At 40.3% G+C, this 23,383-nt stretch overlaps 1 protein-coding gene across 1 annotated transcript; it reads right to left on the bottom strand.

Annotated features, from left to right (window-relative positions):
- Positions 1-1,135: 1,135 nt before the first annotated feature.
- On the bottom strand, positions 1,136-21,643 carry DRG1 (developmentally regulated GTP binding protein 1). Its single transcript, XM_082667252.1, has 9 exons — positions 21,508-21,643; positions 20,606-20,729; positions 19,105-19,280; positions 13,287-13,356; positions 10,450-10,619; positions 8,010-8,140; positions 6,440-6,607; positions 6,052-6,174; positions 1,136-1,501 (listed from the first exon to the last, which is right to left on the bottom strand). The coding sequence occupies exons 1-9, from the start codon at positions 21,547-21,549 to the stop codon at positions 1,402-1,404; spliced, it is 1,104 nt and encodes a 367-aa protein (XP_082523378.1). The 5' UTR covers positions 21,550-21,643; the 3' UTR covers positions 1,136-1,401.
- Between the last annotated feature and the right edge of the window lie 1,740 nt (positions 21,644-23,383).

The following is a 23,383-nucleotide window of genomic DNA, read 5'->3' as shown; positions in this document are numbered from 1 at the left end:
GCTGAGTATGTGGAAAATCCCATATCCTCATTCCTCACAACCTGCTAGAAGCTCTAGCTCACTTCACCTAAAATCAAACTCTGTCTTCCTGTAAATGTTTCCCTTCTCGATTTTCTCAGGGACTCCCCTTCTCTATCATCCCTGTAATCCATACTGAAATAATCTTTGACTTCTCTTCCAAAGAGCAAGTCAGTCAATTACCGAGTTTAGATTTCTCCTCTATAGCTATATGTCCACTCCCTCCCTCTCCCCATATTCTCACTAGTCCAGTCCAGCACACAAAGATTTCTGCCAATTTTGCATTATCAAGGAAATCCCTTATTTCCAGTCTAAAACCTCTACTTATGCCCTTAGTACCCTCTCAAGTAGTCTTGACCCCACCCCTCCTTATAACCTAACCTCCCACCTCCATACATATGTGTACCCACAAACCTGCTCTGATCACACTGGTTGCCTCACTTGCAATGTTCTGCCTCCATGCTTTCACTCGGGTTATGTGGCTGGGGCCAGGGCTGCCATGGGAGTTCAGGAGAAGGGCTGGGCTATGGGAAAGGAGACACTTAGTGGCACCCAGCTGGCACCATGGTTCAGCTCAACTTTCAGCCCAACACTGATACACAGCTGTGCTCTAACTAAAGGAAAGGAACCAGTGAAAACAAGAGCCAACATTCCCCAAGTACTTATATGCCAGATACTGTGCTAGTAAGCATTTTACAAGTACCATCTCTCTTAATACTAAGAATCTCCACTCTAGAAGGTAAGTGTTATTACCATCTCCCTGTTACATGAGAAAACTGAAGCTTATTGAGTAATTTATGCAGGATTCCACAGTTAATTAGAGGTGGGCCTGCCATTCAAAGCCTGATGTGCCTGGTCAGAGTATTTTACTCAACCGCCACACTACACCATCTCCCAAAATGGCTAGCATTGCAGGGAATAATCAGTTAACTTACATCTAGTCCTTCCTTTCTCCAGTATCATCTGGGAAAGACCACCTGAAAGGACCAAAACCCACACTGAGTTGGAAGGGTTTCTCACAACTAACCATCAAGTGAGATGTTGCAGTCACATTTTTACCCATTTCACATACAAGACCAAGCTCCCAAGTACTCCTTCTGCAGCTGCTTCACTACACATACCCATCCTCATTCAGTCCTCCTCAAAACAAATTCTGACAATGACACATGAACTGTACATAGTTCGCTGGCCTACCAGGTCCTTTATGCAGCTCAACATACAAGGTGACACCAAGTTAAGACAAGTGAAGTTCCAATTTGGGTGCCTCCATCTCCCTCCCCTGTATCCTGGTCCAGTGGCTACCAAAGCCAGGAGGGGCTTGGAGTCAGGTGTCTGATCATGGAGAAAGCTGCCATGGCCTGGCAGATGGTGAAGGGGATGGTGTCACTTCTTCACAATCTGAATGACATCCTCGTCCTCCAACGTATGGTCTTTACCCACTTTTTGAGGATTGTGTTTCACAGAGAGACCCCACACCAGAGCGCTGTATGGAAGGAAAAAAAGAACAGTTAGCGTAAATAATCACCTAGCTTCTATCTACCTAGGTGCCACTTTCTGCTCAGATTTAGCATTCCAGCTCTTAAGAGCCAAAGGCCTGCAATATCCAAGGTCCCCTGTCCCCAGTCAAAGCCCAAAGGTTTTAGCTTCCCAAGCAGTGTGGCACACTGGAACCTTCACATAAAAAGTGGCAAAGATTTTCAGAAGTTGTGTGGTTCCTCTTGCTCCAAAGCCAACTTATGAAAGTCAAAGAGAAAAAATACAAATGAGAAGTATGACAAGACTAATTTAAAATTAAAAGGAGAAAGCATAGGTTTTTAATAGAGAAAAACCCTGAAATAACTGATTGGAAATTGATTCCTACAAATGCAATGTCAGTTATTTACAGACTGTTAGAGAATACCAGTTTTTATGGGGTCTACTGAAACCATCAGTGGGTACTAATAAGAAATGTAGGACCTCCTTCCTCAGTCAAACTAGGAAAACTCTCCTTCCCTATCAAGAAGCCATAACTGATAGGTCTCCTGATTTCTTAGAATATAGGAAGGTAATTTTTATCCATGGGCTTCCAATACTAACAGTATGATGTGCTACTGATGGAAATGAGTGAACAAGACACTGATACCAGCCTCACAGAGACTAAGAACTATGTACCAAGGGGTAGAAAACATTGGCCATATTATTTTTATATTGTCTTTGCTTTAAAAATCTTTATTCCCCCCAAAAAATAATCATTAAGCAAGATTTCACTTTTTAAAATAAAAACAGATAAACAAATAACAAGAACTGATACATCACCGTTAGTAAAACAAATACATATAAAATCTTTCAAATGTACTAACAAGCAAGATAAATGCAGCGTAACCATTTTACTATCTTAAGTTACAAAACTAATTTTTAGCAGTCAAATTCAATGCCTGCAATAGTCAGTGCCTTGTATTTTGCTGATGGCAAAATGTAAACAGGTTCAGCCCTTTTGGAAAGCAATGCAGCAAAACATATAAGCCATATAATCATTAATCCTACTTTTGGATTAAAGAAATAAAAAGGGAAAGGTCTGTGCATTAAGACTAGAAACTTACATAAAGTAGCAAAAGATAGGAAAACTATGGTTATAAAAATTATAGATATAAATCTTAGAGAAAACATTTATATAGTAAATTATCAAAGAATGTGTGCATGTGGTCAAGGACACAAAGGGAATGCAACAGGGACATGTCATAATTAGTAGGCCTAAAGCTGAATTTTTTTTTATTATTAAGACAGTTAAAATGCTATTTGTGCAATAATTTAAAATCAAAAACAGGAAAATAGTGACCAAATAAAACTCTATTTGCCTTCATATGTCTCTTCTCCAAAATATTTTTCTCCCCTTTCATTTAATTCCTTGGTTAAGCTACAATTCAGAGGCTTTGAACAGTGTTCTGTTACCATGGAAGGCAGGAACTATCCAGAAATCTATAAATTTTGAAAAAAGAAAATGTCTAACTTCTCCCAAGATTCTCCTTCACTGATTCAAGTATGTGTCAAAATATAATGATTTGAGGGCAGTAGAAATTAGCACCTGTGTGTGGATAGTTACTTTTGATAAAAGGAATGTGAAGCTTAATAAAGGACTTCACTCTTTCAGTATTCTTAGGGTCAGAAACAAGTATGAATATTTTAAAAACTATTTCTGGACTTCCCCTGCAGTCCAGTGGCTAAGACTCCACGCTTCCACTACAGGGGGCATGGGTTCGATCTCTGTCAGGGAACTAAGATCCCTCATGCCACGCAGCCAAAAATAAATAAATTAATTAATTAAATAAAATAAAAACTATTTCTATGCTTTCCTAATTTTCTACAATTACTTTCTATTTTCTCTTGTTTTTATTTTTTTTTTGTTATTTTTGTTTTTTCTCTTGTTTTTAAAACAATTTTTAAAATTTCAGCCTGTGAAGATAAAAAGAATTATTTATAAATACTGTAGTTCAGTTAGTTAAAATATTTCTCACAGAATTATAGGTTGCAGGTCTGAACTACTTTTTATATATACTAGAATTAAATAAGTAGATTATAGATAATGACAGCCACGTTTCTCACTGCTGGAGAGAGAAGTTAAAATAAGAAAAAGGAGAAGGCTAAAATGAACCCAGTGGTGTTGAACTGGAATCAGAGGTAACAATAAATAAACTGATGGTTCTTAATATAGATAGATAAGGATGGATGGGTAAATTAAATAGATACATACATAAGACAAGAGAGAGAAAGAAATACAGATGGACTTGTAAGTACAGGTTAGTATCCTTATATACATTTCCTAACTCTGTCTGCTAAGAGGGCCTTACAAGCAACAACAGCCCACTAACAATGAGGATGCCTAGCACACAGATCTTGTAAACCCAGGCTTCTTGGATAAGTGACTGATTCCAGGGCTGGTGTAGGAAAAATCACTATGAATCAGGAACATCTAGTAGTGCCGAAAGGTAAGGAAATGTTTAAAAAAAAAAAAAAAAAAGATGGCAGCCTATCAAAAGAACATAGGAGCCAATCTGAAGGAGCTCCTAACAGCAAAAGCTGGAACAACTTGAGTGACAAAATAATGACAGGATTGGATTATAACACCATTGAATAAATATCCAAGAGCTCATACTAATAAAAATAAATTATGAATTAACTTAATAAACAGGGGAGAAGAGCTAGCTGTAACTCACAATAGAATTCCAATAAATAAATGTAAAATGAAAGAGGGAAATAAAGAATTACCATTAAGCAAACAACACAGCAATAAATGTTGCAGACAAGCTCCACCATAGATGTTAAAATCAGCAGGTAAACATCTAAAGAGAAACAGATCTTCATAGTCTCAAAGTACCTCCCCAAGACATTTATCAAATAAGAGAGAACAGTATCTTTACAGTAGAGAAACCCAGCCAACACCAACATAACCAAGTTATCAAAGTAAATATTACCATCAATAAGATATATCAACATCAGGCTTCCCTAGTGGCGCAGTGGTTAAGAATCTGCCTGCCAATGCAGGCGACATGGGTTCGAGCCGTGGTCCAGAAAGATCCTACATGCCGCGCAGCAACTAAGCCCATGCACAACAACTACTGAGCCTGCGCTCTAGAGCCCACGAGCCACAACTACGGAAGCCTGCATGCCTAGAGCCTGTGCTCCACAACGAGAAGCCACCACAATGAGAAGCCCGCGCACTGCAATGAAAAGTAGCCCCCACTCCCCGCAACTAGAGAAAGCCTGCGTGCAGCAACTAAGACCCAACGCAGCCAAAAATAAATAAATAAAATAAATTTAAAAATAATAATAATCAGGGCTTCCCTGGTGGTGCAGTGGTTGAGAGTCCGCCTGCTGATGCAGGGGCCACAGGTTCGTGCCCCGGTCCGGGAAGATCCCACATGCCGCAGAGCGGCTAGGCCCATGAGCCATGGCCGCTGAGCCTGCACGTCCGGAGCCTGTGCTCCGCGACGGGAGAGGCCACAACAGTGAGAGGCCCGCGTACCGCAAAAAAAAATTTAAAAAATAAATAATAATAAGATACATCAACATCATGAATCCAGTGATGTGATGCAAACTGAGGACACATCGTCATTTTTGTGGTATTCTTACCAAAAATGCATAATCCCACTTCAATCATGAGAGAACATTAGACAAACCCAAAGTGAGGGACATTCTACAAAATAACTGATCAGTACTCTTCAAAAAGGCCAAGATCAAAGACACTGAAAGACTTAAGGAAATATTACTGGCAGACTGGAAGACTAGGGAGAAGTAACAGCTAAAATCCCATGTAGATTCCTGAAACACAAAGAGGATGCTGGTAGCAAAGGTATTAAAATTCAAATAAGGTCTATAGTTTAGTTAATAATATTGTACCAATACTAACCTCTGTTTTTGATGATTGTATTATGCTTATGTGAGCTGATAATGTTAGGGAAAGTAGGGTTAAGGATGTAAGGAAACTCTATTACTATTTTTGCAACTATTCTGTAAGTCTAAAATTAGTTCAAAATAAGATGTTAAAAGAAGTATATTTCGGGACTTCCCTGGTGGTCTAGTGGTTAAGACTCCGCGCTTCCAATGCAGGGAGCATGGGTTCAATCCCTGGTCAGGGAACTAAGATCCCATGTGCCACACATTGCGGCAAAAAAAAAAAAAAAAATTCCACCTGTATCAGCAGTGAGGAGTATGAGAAAGATCAGGGGGACTTACTCATGCAAAAGGTTTAGAGAGGCCCTCAGTACCCAGTGAAGCCCAGTATGATGCTGGCAGGAAGAATTAACATTTTGTGTTTGCCAAGAGGAAGACGAATTAAAAAGAGAAAGTCAGAGCACTTTGTACTGTCAGCCCTCCCAACCTGAAAAGGCTTTTAGGATTCTTCCTGCTCCAAGCTGCCATGGTTTTAAGAAGACACTGCAAAGTTCTAACCAAGCAAGCATCTCCTGATGCCTAATTTCTATAATACTATCCTAAGAATTATTAGTAGAACCAGTGGCTCACAGGGAAAAGAAGGCACCATGGGCCCACGATACTTACTATTTAAATTCTTTGATAAGATTTTTGTGAATCTTCATGCAGAAATCCTCCACCGTGGTCCTGGAGTAAGGCAGCACCACTGGGGATGTGTAATCTGGCAACTGGCCTTTGGGTTTGGTGTAACTAGAACACAGAGGGAATAGAGGTTGCCTACTTCTTGGAATGTTTCATGTGTGAATGCAAATCAACCCTCCATCACCCCGGAGATCAGACCCAGATAACCTCTATCTTGAGGAAGAAAGTGCCCTCAATATAGCCTCGCAGATGAGAGGAATTAACTTATTTATATCTCCAAAAATAGATTATGTTAATGAGCTCTAGAGGGTATCATTTTAGGACAGTCTGGTTTAAATCCTACAGTAATATTACCCTATCCACTAAGACTTACATCCTCACTAGTTTCAGATAGTCCCAGATCTTTTCCAACAGGTCATCAAAATTCCAGCGGTGATGCGCAGAGATGGGTACACAGTGAGGCACCTTATAGATGATATCCAATTCCTCAATGGAGATCTGATCAATCTTATTTAACACATAGATACAGGGGATATAGACTCTGTAGAACAAAAACAGTACGTGAGTCTGGAGCTGTGGACAAGACTGTCAGTCTGATTATCAGCACCCTCTCACCCAGGACCCCAGATCAGAGACTCTTAAATGGGGTCATAAGAAAGTCAGCCAAAAAAAAGAAAAAGCTTCCTACCAAAATCAGGTAGAACATCCAAAAAGTGAACTATGGGTTGAGAAGTAACAAAACTCAAGCCGTAGTCCCTAGTCATGCAACTAATTACTGAGAAAGCATCCTGCAGTGGAAAAGAACACAAGCTTTGGAGTCACAAAGAATGAATTTATTCCCAGCTCTGTTGCTTTCTATACATGTGTCCCTGGGCAAGTCTCAGAGTCCAGTTCCCAGAGTTCTTTTATGAACTGTAAGAATGTAAATATATTTCTAATAATATAACTTTTAAAGAATAAAAAAAAAATTTTTAATACATCTAGCAAAGTCATAATCCTAATGTTCAATCAATAGGGCAGCTAAGTTACTAATAATTAGGCAAGCCACAACTTCTCACGCTTCAATTACCTCACTTCCAAAACACATAACTCAAAGCATTAGCTTTTATTTGTTTTCAAAATGCCAGAAATGGACTTTCGTGGTGGCGCAGTGGTTAAGAATCTGTCTGCCAATGCAGGGGACATGGGTTCGAATCCTGGTCCAGGAAGATCCCACATGCCGTGGAGCAACTAAGCCCAGGTGCCACAACTACTGAGCCTGTGCTCTAGAGCTTGCAAGCCACAGCTACTGAGCCTGTGCGCCTAGAGTACATGCTCCACAACAAGAGAAGCCACTGCAATGAGAAGCCCGCGCACCGCAACAAAGAGTAGCCCCCGCTTGCCGCAACTAGAGAAAGCCTGCGTGCAGCAACGAAGACCCAACGCAGCTATAAATAAATAAATAAATAAATAAATAGTTTATTTTAAAATGCCAGAAATAATTTTAACAGTAGTTTCAATTATAATTTAATTTCAAATACTAGTAATAGTAATGTCTCATGGAATAGGGTTTCAGCTCTGTTCCCTTAGAGAAAATAGACACAGCCAGTCTGCTCTCAGTTCTTCAGAACAGCCTACAGGATTTCTCAGATGGATTAATTGTGTGAGAGCAGATTGAGAACCTACCCTCTTCAACCATCATATGACACAGAGCTTAGGGGATAGCCTAGTTCACGGCAAGTAACTGAAACAAGCAATTAGATTATCATGATCAAATTGCAGAGCAAAGAAGGATGTCAGCAATCAAGACCAACCCTTCATTTTACAGCTAAAGAAAGCAAGGCCCACTATTATTTAAGATAACAGCACAACTGGAGTTAGAATCAATGTCTGCCAGATTCATAATCCAATGTTGTTGCCATTACAAGGCTTCAAATTCAAACTCAGGCACATTTAGTCAGTACCTGTTTCCTTCCACCACGTCAATGAGGTCATCTGCTGTGGCATCACTACGCAGAGTCACATCAGCATTATGGATTTTGTATTCAGCCAGAATGCTCTTCACAGTTTCAGCATCCAGTTCACTCTGAGGGCACTGAATGGGCATAGAAGACAATGACTGGTCAGAGAGCAAAAAAAAACCTCCTAAGAGTATCTACCGATGTACCTGGATAATCCTAGATAAGGTGCAAACTTATTTATAAAGACCATTATCCTGGATGAGAGTACCTGACTTTTAGTAGGAAATACTCAAAAACTAAAAATCTTTCCAAACTCAAAGGAATGTGCTATGGCATGAATTGTGTCCCCATCCCCACCCAAATTCATATGTTGAAGACCTAATCCCAGTATCTCAGAATGTGACTGGAGATAGGGTCTTTAAAGAGGTAATTAAATTAAAATGAGGTCATATGGGTGGGCCCTAATCCAATGTGACTCACATCCTTACAAGAAAAGGAGATTAGGACACAGACACAGAGGGGAAGGTCATATGAAGACAGAGAAGACAGCCATCTACAAGCCAAGGAGAGAGGCCTCAGAAGAAACCAGTCCTGCTCACACCTTGATGTCAGATATCCAGTCTCCAAAATTAAGAGAATTAAATTTCTGTTGTTCAAGCCACCCAGTCTATATAGTACTTTATTATGGCAGCCTTAGCAAAAATACAGAAAGAATGTTCAAACATTATGACAGGATAATAGAAAAGATCTTTTGGGCAGGACAGCTTAAACCTATGCCAGTCAAATAATCTGGACCTCTAGAATGTTAAATGTTGTAGGAAATTCTCATTCCTCAATTATATGACTTAGAAGCAGCATTTGACAGAATTGATCGTTCTACCAATCTGCAACACTTTCTTTAATTGGCTTCCAGGATTCCAAACTCTTCCAGTTTTCCTTCTTCTTTGTCTGAGATGTCTTATTTGCTGATTCTTCTCATCTCCCAGCGTCTAATCATTGTGGGGGACGGAGGGTGGTGTCACAAAGCTCAATCTTGAACCTCTTTTCTATTTATATTTGCTTCCTCAGCTAAGCTCATGGCTTTAAAATTGATAACCACTAAATGTATAGCTCCAACCCAGATCATTCCTCACATGCCTATTTGACAGTAACACTTGGAGGTCTAATTTGAGTGTCACTGGCATCTCAAACTGAAAATCTGATCTTCCCCTCCTCTCCAAACCTATTCTACACAAAGTCCTACTATTTTAGTCATGAGAGTCCATTTTTCTAGCTCAGAACAAAAACTCACCATCACCTCCTTCTCTCACAACCCATATCCAGTCCAGCTGTAATTCCTACCAACTATTTCCAAAATCTTTCCACAATCAACCACTCCACATCTCCTCCACTGTTACAACTCTGGTCTAAGAAGCCATCACTTCTTGACTAGATTATTGCAATAACCTCTTAAATGGGTTCTGTGCGTCTTTACTTAACCCATTTCAGTCTGTTCTCAACAACCAGATTGATTCCATTAAAACCTGAATCAATTTTACTCCACAGACTGGAACCCAACCAAAAGTTACCCATCTCCTGCAAAGTAAAAGCATGTTTGGCCCTATACTATGAACTTTGTTTCTTACCACTCTCCTGCCTGCTCACTCTTCTGTTCCTCAAACGTGCAAAGGAACCCTCTACCTCAGGGCCTTGCACTTGGGATGTTCCCTCAACATGAAACGCTCTTCCTCAAGATATTCACTTGGTTCACTCCTTCATGTCACCCCAGTGAAGATTTCTCTGATCAACCTACTTAAAACTGCAACCCAGGAGACGCAAGAAGGAAGAGGTATGGGAACATATGTATAACTGATTCACTTTGTTATAAAGCAGAAACTAACACACGATTGTAAAGCAATTATACTCCAATAAAGATGTAAAAAAAAATAACTGCAACCCTCCCGCCAACACTCTCCATCCTCTTTCCCTAGTTTACTTTTGTCCTTAGTTTATCATTATCTAATATACTATAATCACTCATTAATTTTGTTTGCTACTTTCCCCATTAGAATCTAAGGGCCGGAATTTTTGTCTATTTTGCTCCCTCTTCCATTCCCCCTGAAAGCCTAAAACAATGTGTGGCCCATGGTAGGTGCTCTATAAATCTGTGTTGAATGAATGAAAATAGATGATATCAGCAGCCATCTACTTCATGCAAACATAAGATTGGTCTTTAGTCCCATATCACCCCAAATAACCCAAAGGAAGAAATAAAGTCACAAAGGTTAAGTAAGTCTGAGACCAACTCTTGTCCTACTCTCTCAGTCATTACGACATCATTGTGTTACCTCAATTAGTGCTGGGAGAAGCCAGGCAATTTCCAAATGTCAATGTCTATGTACCACAATCCACTCTCCACCCCAGTCCCTTCAGCAACCTGCCCCATATCACCTTTTCCACTTACAGTGGCCGTGAGATTAATGCCTCCTTTATCCTTCTTCTTAAAGCCAATGTTGGGGGGTTTGCTGTTCAAGCGAATGCCAAAGCCTTCCAGCTCATTTTCTATTATCTTCTTATGTCCCAAGGGTTTCAGGACATCCAGAACAATCAAGATCAAGTTACACGTTCTGGCCACTGAAGAATTGAAAATAAAATTTTTTTCAAAGCTCATTAAAGACTTAACATAATTCAAATACTCCAAAAGGGGGAGGGGGTGGAACATAATTCAAATACTCCAAAAGGGGGAGGGGGTGGTAACATAATTCAAATACTCCAAAAGGGGGAGGGGGTGGTCTAGAGTTCCTACACTTAAGAGACAAAGGATTTTTTTTTTTTTATAAATACACAGACACACATGAAGTTCTTAAGCTTTCCAAAGATTTATGCCAGAAGTCAATCTGCAATGTATTCTTTGTTTTCTATTAGTGTATCTAGAGGATGTGTCAACTTCTAGATACACTAGTAGAAAAATAATTTGGGATGAAGATACAAACCAGGCAATAACCTGAATTCCTGAAAAAGTTCAGAAAGATTTAAAACAGTAAGAATTCTAAAAGAGTAAGATTATCCAGTTAGCATATTTTTTGTCGACTTTTTTGAGATATAATTTATAAAAAATAGTGTTAAGCACATGGTTTGATGACAAATGTATATACCTGTATAACCACCACAGCAACTGAGATTCAGAGGATTTCCATCACCTCCAAAAGCTCCCTTATACCCCTTTGCAATGAATCTTCCCCTCAATTCCCAGTCAACCACTAATCTGCTTTTCTTCTTTTTTTTTTTTATTTATTTATTTTTGGCTGCGTTGGGTCTTCATTGCTGCTGAGCACAGGCTTTCTCTTGTTGCAGTATGCAGGCTTCTCATTGCAGTGGCTTCTCTTGTTGCAGAGCACGAGCTCTAGGCGCACAGGCTTCAGTAGTTGCAACACGTGGGCTCAGTAGTTGTGGCTCATGGGCTCTAGAGCACAGGCTCAGTAGTTGTGGCACACGGGCTTAGTTGCTCTGCAGCATGTGGGATCTTCCCAGAGCAGGGCTCGAACCTGTGTCCCCTGCATTGGCAGGCAGATTCTGAACCACTGTGCCACCAGGGAAGTCCACTGATCTGCTTTTCTGTCACCATAGATTAAGTTGCATGTTTTAGAATTGCATATAAATAGAATTATACAAAATCTAGTCTTTTGTGCCTGGCTCTTTTAATTTAGCATATTTCTGATAGTCATCCATGAATGACTTCAAACCTATAATTCCATAAATAGCTAAATTAATAATTAAGGGTAAAATAAAAATACTTTCAAACATGAAAAGAAAAACCAGAACAATGTACCTATCATTCACTCTTTTTCAGTAAGTTTCTAAAGAATGTGCTTCAGCAAAACATGAAAATAACCCAAAAAAGGTAAGACGCTGACTCTAAGAAATAGGGGATCCCACACAAGAACACAAAAGAAAATCTCAGGATGACAGCCATGCAAAAAGCCTAGAGCTGCATTATCCAATACAGCATCCACTAGCTACCTGGGGCTATTCAAATTTAAATTAATTAAAATTCAATAAAATTTAAAATTCAGTTACTCAATTGCACCAGGCACACTTTAAGTGATCAACAGCCACACACACCTACAACTACCATATTGGACAGCACAAATTCAAAACATTTCCATTACTGTAGAACATTTCCATTACTGGACAGTGTTGGTCTAGAAAGCAATCAATCCAGATTGAGGCATAAAGACAAAGGGTAAAGGAAGGTAGTGTCAGGGTTGAGGGGAGATAATGAAATCAGTAAGACTGTATTTGGAACTGTATTCAAGTATCTAGAAAACTACTGATTAATAGGCATTTGATCTATTGGAACATTTGAAAAATATTAACAAACAGAAAAGTAAACAAAATAAAACAAGAACCAATTATTAACTCCATGAAAAACAAACTTCAAAAACAGATCTCAACAGAAAAGAAACCAAGTCATAACACACTACTTATCTCAGCACAACAAAAGTCAGACAGTCATTACATAATAATATATACCACGACTAGTGAGTTAACTGAAAATTATGATACAACTTCTTTGAAAGAATAGGAAAAGAGACATGCAGTATGAGAGAGCTAATTTCCTACCATAACATGAAACCAACAGATGGTATCTAAAATTAATTAGTCATGAAATAGCAATATAAGCATAACATTTTAAAATATGAAATAGAAGAAACAGTTGAAGACTTGTCAGTACCTGCCAATGGGGAATAACACTAAAGGTGTCAGATTATCTGCTATCTGGGGTAGCAGATTATTGCCATTTATGATTAGCCTTTATTTATTTATTTATTTATTTATTTATTTTTGGCCGTGCCTTGCAGCCTGTGGGATTTTAGTTCCCCGACCAGGGATTGAATCCGGGCCCTCAGCAGTGAGAGTGCAGAGTCCTAACCACTGGACTGCCAGGGAATTCCCCTATGATTATCCTTTTATAGTATTTTACCTCAAATAAAAAGGAAAGAAGAAGAAAAGGCATGGGTGGGAGTCAGGAAACCTGAGTTCTAGCTCTGAATCTGCCACAACAGTGCAACACTGCACCAACGCACTTCACTTCTCCTGTCCTTAGTGTTTCTCCGCAAATGGGGATCTGGACTGATACTCTCTGAGGTCCCTTTAAGTTCCGACATTCTACTCCAGTGAGAAGTCAGTTAAAACTATGCCCTTCATTGTGGTACCAACTCCAAGCCCAACAGTCCCATCTAAAGGAACAGTACCCAGTAAAGGGATGATATCCTGGGATGGTGGCCCTGGAACACTCACCTGCAATGACTTGACGGCCTCTACCTTTCCCATCCTTGGCACCCTCAATGATACCTGGGAGATCCAGAAGCTGGAAGATTACGGAGAGAAAAGGAAAAACTGATTATAAATCTGAACAGATCAAATAGAATGATTTATTTCTCAAGTAGTCAAAATTTAGGAGATCCAAATCCAATCTTCCTTATAAGTGAATGTGTAAATCTTACTTTTACTAAGCATCTACTAAATGTCAGCTGCAAGATTCTTACATACTTTATCTAGTTCAAAATGCCTAGTAAGTCTGTGAATAAGGATATTGGTTGAGATTCATAGAGGTTAAGTAGTTTGCCCAAAGTCACAGTCTTAATAAACAAGATTATAATCTACATTTTGGGGGCCTTAATCCATTATTCTACACTAATATTTTTCAATATTCCCCCACTTTTCAGAAGGCTGATCCTCCATACAAATTCCTTACTATAGATAATAAGTGGATCATAACATTCACAAGCAATAAATCCTGAGACCTTTGTGAATCCTCCAGTTCACAAAAATTTCTGCAGCCATTCTTAATCAGGCAAGCACATGAAAATCACCTATAAAACAATTAAAAATGCAGGGGCTTCTCTGGTGGCGCAGTGGTTGAGAGTCCACCTGCCGATGCAGGGGACACAGGTTCATGCCCCGGTCCGGGAGGATTCCACATGCTGCGAAGCGGCTGGGCCCATGAGCCATGGCCGCTGAGCCTGTGCGTCCGGAGCCTGTGCTCCGCAACAGGAGAGGCTACAACAGTGAGAGGCCCGCATATCGCCAAAAAAAAAAAAAAAAAAAGCAGATATCTGAGCTTCATCCCTGTATATTCTGATTTGGAAGGGCCAAAGTAGGATTCAGATATTGATCTGTATTTCAGAAGGCTCCATGGGTGACTCTGATAGGTGTTCCCAGTTGAAAATGACCACTCAATTGCCCAGGAAATGCAATAAAGTAAAACTTCACAGAAGTCACAGTGTATGTACTTAATGATGAGAACATCAAAACCAAATCCATAGCACCGATGATTCAAATTCACAAACTATAGTTATAAGCCCTTGAGAGTCTGTTAAGAGCACATGTAAAATCTGAAAATACGAAGGGCCATACTACTGTATGGCCAATACTGAATTATCCATATGAACAGACAGGTATATAGCTGCAGCTTATCAAAACATCATTTAAAACTAGCTTTTGCTGGGGAATTCCCTGGCGGTGCAGTGGTTAAGACTCCACGCTTTCACTGCCGAGGCCCCGGGTTCGATCCCTGGTCTGGGAACTAAGATCCCACAAGCCTCGCGGCAAGGCAAAAAACAGCAACAACAATAACTAGTCTTTGCTATAAGCATATCTGATATTACAGAAATAAACTTCACATTAAATAAACCACAAGGAAAAAGAACAAACTCAGGAGGTGCTTAGAGAGTTCAACTTTTCCATTCAAGAACCTGCTCAAAATGTCCTTCCTATTCCTCACTACATAATAAATAACATTACCTCCTCTAAAACTGATACAACGCACCAGTTAAATTGAGCTAGGCACCAGTTAAATTGAGCTACCCTTTCTCTTTCAAAAAACGTAATTTATATTCAATACACCTGCCTTGACTTGGAAACTTTAGTTACACTGATTTAAAAGGCTACATGGGGGCTAATGAGCACACCAGATCTTGATTTCTAAACATCTGTCTCCAATAAAAGGAACGAGCACTCCTTCAGAAGTGGCAGATTCCAGGGCTGGGGCAGGGAAAATATAAGATTAGCCTGGAACATCATGTGGTACCAAAAAATAAGGCATTACACACAAAAAGATGGGGGCTTCTGGAAAGAACAAAGGAGCCAACCTGAAGAAGTTCCTAATAGTCACACCTGGAACAATGTGAGTAATAAAATAATGGTAGTACTGGATTATAATCCATAAAATAAGATAAATATCCATGAGCCCACAATGACACAAATTCAATAAATAAATGGGAGAGAAGGAATAGCTCCTCCATATAATAGAATTCCAATTAACAAATGTAGTAGGAAAGAGAAAAATAGAGAATCACCATTAAGCAAGAAGCACAGTAATAACTGTTGCATATGAGATCCAGATGAATGCTAAAATGAGTGGGCAAGTTTGTGAAACAGGATTTGTATCTTCTCAAAGTATCTCCCCCAAGATATTTATTAACTACAAAAAGAAAGATAATAACTTTACAGTAGAGAAACCCCACAGACACCACTTTAACCAACTGATGGGGGTCAATATTACCAATAATATATACTAACATCATGAATCCCTAAGATGCACTGAGAAGGACATACCACCATTTCTGTAGTATGCTTGCCAAAAAAATATAATACCTCAGTTTAATCGTAAGAAAACATCAGAGAAATCCAAATTGAGGAACAGTCTACAAAATAACTAATCAGCACTCTTTTAAGAGTGTCAGGATCATGAAGGACAGGACTGAGGAACCATTACAGGTGGCAGGAGAATAGGAGAAAGAACCGAACATAACATGGGATGATCACAAATAGAATCTTGAAAAAGAACACTGGTCGGGAAACTGGTAAAAATTCGAACAAGTTCTATAGTTTAGTGACTAGTACTGCACCAGAGTTAATCTATTACTGATAATTATTCTATGTTTATGTAAGGTGCTAATATTAGGGGAAGCAGGGTGATATAAGAGAACCTCAAAATAATTATGCTAAGTAAAAGAAGCCAGCCAAAAAAAGAGTTCATTTATATTTACACATGGTCTTATTTATATAAAACTCTTAACATGTAAACTACAGGATGAAAGGGGCATGAGGAAACTTTGGGGATGATATGCTCACAATCTTGATTGTGGTGGTATTTTCACCAGTTTATAGATATGTCAAAACTTATCAAATTGTATACTTCCTGTGCAGTTAACTGTATGTGAATTACATTTCAATAAAGATGTCTGAAAAAACAAAACGTCTATCATCAGTTGTTCCTAAGAAGTTAAGTCTAAAGTGTATTTCTTCAGCCCTCCCAAAGATTCTGTAATCTACTTCCACCACTTTGTAAATCCCTGCCTGCTTTAAAAAAAAAAAAAAAGTATTCCATCAGCAAAAGGCTTTATACTGAGACAAGAGAGCAAGAGCCATGGCAGCTGAACATGGCGGAGAAATTTATTGAAGCCCCTACAAATGTAAAAGCAAGTTAACTTTAGCTTTTCTTGAGAGGGAAATATTTAAAATTACATTAAACTATTTAAATATTTAAAATTACATTGAACTATTTGAATGTGGCAACTATATTTCATCCAATAAAAACAGTCTATGCTTTACAATTCTGAATTTCAGATTACAACCAACTAAGAGATGAGAAAATAAAAAATATTTCTTCAAATCATGTAACTGTAGGATTTTAAGAATTGGAATGTTAACCTACTTCAAACTCAAATGCCTTCAGAGATTAAAGCAGGTACAAGTCTATATATATACATATATATATATATACACACACACACACATATACGTATACACATATATATGTATACATATGTACATCCCTGGTTAAGTGGTGGTTCAGCCATTACTTGAACACCTCCAGACATAGTAATTAATTACCTCAAGAGGTACCATTCCATTTTTAGGCACCTTTATTGTTAAAAAGATCTTCTTTCCTAACAACAAAAAAAACAGAACTCTACCTCTTTATAATTCTTATTAGGTGGTTCTAATTTTGTACACCATTCCCCACCAAGTCACAGATAATGAGTCCTCTGCCACAAAACAGCCTTTTAAAAGAACATTTGAGGGCATTTTAATGCAGTTAAACACACCTACTAGTATGCTTACTTAACTTGGTTTCTGGAGAAAGTCAGAAGGAAAAACAGAGGCAGAGGGCACAGACGGAAAAGAAAGTACCATGGAAAAAAGGAAGAAAAAAACCTGAAAAGATCAAGAAACTGAAATAAATGAAGGTTTTGAGGAAAAGACAAGGAAAGAGAGGGGTTAAGTGGCTATTTATTCTGATATACCCAGAAGCCCTGAGAGAGGTGCCATAACATCTCATCAGGAAAGAGGTTACTCTCTGAGCTGCCAAAGACTCTGAAACCAGATGAAATTAAGCAATGGTCCAGATATGCCCAAGTGTCCTCATTCTTGTTACTATATACATTTGGACATGGAGTCCTAGAAAGGTACATGTCCTAACAGTATCTGCATGGATACCTAACCAGAAAGAAAAAAAGCCACTGAAAATACTACCAGGACACTGGTCCCTCACTACTTCAGATTCTATAATAAAGAAGCATGAATGTACTTCACAACTCACTGTGTAGCTCAGCAAGAGGGAAAACAAATACCTACACCAAGAGTTTCCAAACGATGTGCCAAGGCACTCAGGGCGTTCTAAATTTTCAAAAGAAACAGCAGTTCTTAATATCTGTCAGGCACTGAGGGAACTACTAAATCCAAGAAGCTCACAATTTCACCATTAGATCCTAGGACACTGCTTTCAACCACATCAGATCCGAATCTTTGGGAAGTTGGATTTTTCAGCGATTACTATGGTAAAAAATAAGCACCACACAAAAATCGGTGTCGAAAAGGAAACAAATGTGGCAGTATCCAATCTGATTCCAAAATTTGAGAAGTTATATGGTACCCAACAGTGCCCATATCCCATTTGTAAATAACTGTAGCTGTAAGGACATAAATGTTTGGATCTAACTATTTAACAAACAGAACCATTAGGTTATTTCTTTTAGCCTGGAGCACCATAAAAAATTACTGGGACCAGAAAACTATCAGGAAATAATTGCTGAGACACTAAGGATGCTGTGAACTAGAAAGTTTGGGAACCTCTAGTCTAGATTCAAATGCCATGAAATTCAGAACCTTACCTTCTTAGCTGTGGAGCAAAAAAGAATGTGTTCCATTACATTTTACACATTCCTTCTTTCATACCCAAGTGGACTCCTCATTTGGGAGCCCTAAATCTATCATCTATCTGAGAACTTCTGAAGATGACAACTTCATTAAGTCTCACAGATAAGAATTATTTTCTAAAAAGGGTCTGATCGGGCTTCCCTGGTGGCGCAGTGGTTGAGAGTCCACCTGCCGATGCAGGGGACACGGGTTCGTGCCCCGGTCTGGGAAGATCCCACATGCCGCGGAGCGGCTGGGCCCGTGAGCCATGGCCGCTGAGCCTGCGCGTCTGGAGCCTGTGCTCCGCAACGGGAGAGGCCACAACAGTGAGAGGCCCGCGTACCGCAAAAATAAATAAATTAATTAAAAATAAATAAATAAATAAAAAGGGTCCGATCATGGTATTTATTAAAGTTTCTGATGGCTCCTAGCTATGTACAAGATAAAATTCAACTTCCTAAGCAGGCACATAAGATCCTTCATAATTCAGCTCCAACCTACCTTTCCAGATTCAGTTTCTACCACTCACTGTCCCACAGCTAAGCTCACACCACAGCACGCTGTTCACTGTTATGGCTCCTTAAAACTGTCCTTTACATTCTCCAGTTGGTGAAATTCTATTTGAACTTCAAAACCCACCCCCTTGTCACTTTCTACATGCAGCTTTTTCTGTCTTACCAGACCTTCCCCCACCTTCATCCTCAGGTGGAAAAAGTAGTCCTTCCTTTCTCTGTGTTTTCACAAACGATATCCCACTGTATTATTGTTTTTATGTACTGCGCTATCTCCTCTACTAGACACTGAGGGCCTGGTAGATCAAAGATCAGGCCTGGCATATACAGAGCTCCAAGTAAGTGTTTTTTAAATGAAAGAATTGATTTCTTCCCTTCCTTGGCCTGCAGGCCTGACTCACCTGGATCTTGGCACCTTTGTATCTGATGACACCAGGTACAGTGGTCAGAGTAGTGAACTCATAGGCTGCCACCTCGGAATATACCCCTGCCAGGTTACTGAGCAGTGTTGACTTCCCCACAGATGGAAAACCCACAAACCCAATTCGAGCATCACCTGTCTTGGCAACGTCAAATCCTAAAACATCAACAAATATAAAAAGGAGGAGGAAAGTTATCCCTGGGAGTGTTGAGACTAATGTAATTCCTTTTACATTCTGGTTGCCTATCCCTCTAGAACCTATTTCTCCAACTTTTTACAGTTTATCTCTAGGGTAGAGCTTAAGCACACAAAATTCCCCCATAGCAATTCAAAATATTTAATGGAGTGGGTTTTGTTTATTTTATTTTATTTTATATTTTTTTATTGGCGTATAATTGCTTTACAATGGTGTGTTAGTTTCTGCTTCACAACAAAATGAATCAGTTATATATACACACATATTCCCATATCTCTTCCCTCTTGCGTCTCCCTCCCTCCCACCCTCCCTAGCCCACCCCTCCAGGCAGTCGCAAAGCACTGAGCTGATCTCCCTGTGCTATGTGGCTGCTTCCCAGTAGCTATCTACCTTACGTTTGGTAGTGTATATATGTCCATGCCTCTCTCTCGCTTCGTCACAGCTTACCCTTCCCCCTCCCCATATCCTCAAGTCCATTCTCTAGTAAGTCTGTGTCTTTATTCCTGTTTTACCCCTAGGTTCTTCATGACATTTTTTTTTTCTTAAATTAAATGGAGTGTTTGATGTAAAAACTTTACACCTCTACATGTTATATACCTTTCTAGTACCCACAGTTTTTAGGGCCCAAATATTATATAACCACTGATCTAAAAAATCGGTTTCTTTTTTTTTTCTTATAAACTCTGGGGACTGTGTCACTGACAGAGTTTTCTTTTCTTACAGTGCATTGCAAACAAATTCAAAGCCAAATTTGTGGCCCTTCTCTAAGAAGGGTACAGACTTTATGACATTATTTTTCATCCTAACTTTATCTCTCGGCTTCAACTTATTCTTTCTACCTTCATTTCCCTTTGTATTAATTTCCTTTATCTTGTTGACTATTTATTTACATATTTCAGTGAGCCAATGTAAAACTATTTTGGATCAGTACAGGACATACATAAATAAAACCCTAGTTAACTTAGAGAATATTCGTTTGCCTTTGAAATCAGTAAAATTGGGAATTCCCTGGCAGTCCAGTGGTTAGGACTCGGTGCTTTCGCTGCCAGGGCCCAGGTTCGATCCCTGCTCAGGAAACTAAGATCCCACAAGTCGCATGCCATGGCCAAAAAAAAAAAGAAAAAGAAAGAAATCAGTAGAATAAAATAAACACAATTCAAGAATTTAGGCTTAGGAAACACAAATCGACTTTGATATAAAATTTAAAATTATTTTTAAACCATATGCCTTTATTACTTTAATAAAAATTATACCAAGAAAAAGAAAGTCGAAGCAAAACACAAACCTTCTCCTGGTCCACCACCACCACCACCTTTTGGAGTAATGAGTTCCCTGCGAAGCTTAGCAAGGCGAGCCTTAAGCAGCCCTAGATGATGTGCTGTGGCCTTGTTCTTTTGCGTCCGAGCCATCTATAAGGGAGGAATCACAGCCATAAATCAGAAGCAGTTCCTACAAGTTAAAACATCCAGAATGAATGCGCCCCCAGCTCTGAGAGAATGATGTTTTTTATCTAGGTCCCACTAACTTCAATACACCCATTTTAACTCAGACTTAAAAGAGTAAAAATCCATTCTCTCCATCACGCAGACTATTCCCCGCATTACAGAGCAAACAGCTGAGGCCCAAACAGAAGAAACATGACCAAGGTCATTACAATCAGCATTCACAGATTAGACTAAAACTCAGCTGCTGATTCCTTTTCAACTGCTTGTACCTGGTGTGCCCCAACCGATTTTAAAGAGCTCTGAGCACTTCAGACCATACAATCACACAACAATCCAGGTGGAATCAACAGCCACCGCAGATGACAATTTACATCCAGATCATATTCCCGGGAGCAATACTCTGGGAAAGGGGGTCATCAAAGTAGAGACTGGGGAAGGGGAGGGCGGTTCGAGGTGCGATAAAGAAAGATACTTAAGTACGCGAGCAGGTCAGGGCAGAAGTGGGGGGATAGGATTCAGTGTTGCTCACATAAAAAGAAGAGAAGACTGAGAGAAACAATGTTCAGACAGGAGCAGAACGCTGGAAGGGGGCACTGACTAAGTTGCACAGGTGTAGACCGCGGGCCCGGGATGAGGGGAGTCGGGGAACGCGGGCCCGGTCCTGAGGAGGCTGAGGGAAGTTCAGGCAGGAGAGACGCCGCCGAAGAGGAACGCTCGGACGAAGTGTTCGAGCGCCCATTACCTCGGCTTCGATCTCCGCGATCTTAGCTAAAGTGCTGCTCATGTTGGTGAGTCGCGGGGGGCGCAGTGGCCTCCACACGGACAGTCTCCCTTCGGACACCCGCCAGCGGACCTTCCACAGCCACCAGGCGCTACAGCAGTGCGCAAGCGCGGTAGTTCCTATTTCTCGCGAGAGTTCCGCGCGAGACTTACTGAGAGAGATACAGCGTGAAGTGGTCTCCTCCTCCTCAGCCAACCGCGCCCCGTCCCGCGAGCCAGCGCGGTGTCATAGAGCCCGCGGGAATGGGGGCCAGAGAGGCCACCCCGGTCCTTACCTCCCCGAGCGCGCCGAGGGTCGCGCGCCGCTCGGCCCCGCCCCGCCGGACTTGCGCCCCGCGTCCTGCTCCGCGCCCAGCCCCAGGCACGTAGTGTGTGATGAGTGACTCTTCGCTGCAGGCCCGCAGCTCTCAGACCCTCTTCCTGAAAAGCGCGCTCGCGGCGTCCACCCGTCTTCGCCGGCACCGACGGGTCCTGGGGCCCCTTTCACTGCTGGGAAGACACGGCGGGGGACTCCTCGGCCTCCAGGGTCGATGTAGAGACCGATTTTCAGCCTGTCTTCTTGGGAAAAGAAAATGTCCCCTTTCCATCACTCAAAACTATTTTTAGGTGTTTGTTTTGTCTACCCCCAACCCCGAGTAGAGTGCGCAGCACATAGTGAGCCCACAATAAATGCATGATTGACTGGATAATTCCCAGAGAACCGGTCCTTGAAATACTGAAAAATTCGAAACTATGTGAAGGATAAATAAATAGTGGTACCTCTGTGCTGTGAAATATTATTTCAGCCGTTAAAACATAGATCTGTGTGGTCTAACTGGAAGGATGTCCAGGACATATTGTTTAAAAAAAAAAATGGTAGCAGAACTTCTCTAGGTTGTGATCCCATTTATGTTAGTTTAAAATTAGATGTTTATTTATATAGGTGTACATGTCGGAAAGCGCATTGTTAAATGGTCTGAATAAAAGGATACAATCTCAAACTGTTAACAGTGGGATAGGATGCAAGGAAAGGCAGAGAAAGCCTTTCACTTGTTATTCCATATATTACTGTGTCGTTCAGTTTTTTTAAAAGATTAACATATCCATGTATTATTTGTGTAATAATTATAATAGAATTTAAAATTTCAAAAGACGCCTCTTCCCCAAGTGTCTTGTGAAGAGGATGCCAGGACGCCCAGGAGCTGTGTGCTGATTTTGAAAGCTGCTTCCTGTGGGATCAATGAATTCTTGTTGATAGATTGATTGATCCATCGGGAGTCCGCAGGCCAGGCTTAACCTGCAGGGCTGGCCTCCACTCAGCCCTGGGAGGCAAGTTTATTTATCTAAAATTGTAAGTAAGACCAATTCCAACTTGCCAGAGACGCAAAAGGAGGTTATATCCGGCACAAAGGAGGGAATGGGAAAAGGCAAGCTTTTACAGAAGGTCCCGAAGGGCTCAGGAGTTTCTTTCTCTTCTTTAACCTCAGCCTTTTCATAAATAAATTAAGGGGTGATGAGGTAATTAGATCCCACACTGTCAGTAATGGAGGAGGGAAGGAGAGGAGAGGAAGTCCAGCTGGAATGGGATATGATCAAAGATCAGTCTTAAAAGACAGATAAAATCAAATCAGCAGGACTTTACTAACTTAGAGTACTTAAGGAATTAATTGGCTGACAATATCAAGGGTATGATGCTCTGTGAGTAGGTTCTACTTAGCAAATCTGTCACAGGAAGCCTGCAGCTAAGTTAACCACTTCATTGCTCAAAGACACCCCAGGACCCACCTTAGGGGCCCAAACTGTCAGGATTGTGCCAAAGGGTAATATTGACCTCCCCCAGGGTACTGGGTGGCCATCTT

Source organism: Grampus griseus (genome assembly GCF_964374135.1).
Source record: "Grampus griseus genome assembly, chromosome: 12".
In the NCBI taxonomy this organism is placed as follows: Eukaryota; Metazoa; Chordata; class Mammalia; order Artiodactyla; family Delphinidae; genus Grampus; species Grampus griseus.
The sequence above is the reverse complement of the archived record's forward strand: the minus strand, read 5'-3'. Positions and strand labels throughout refer to the sequence as shown.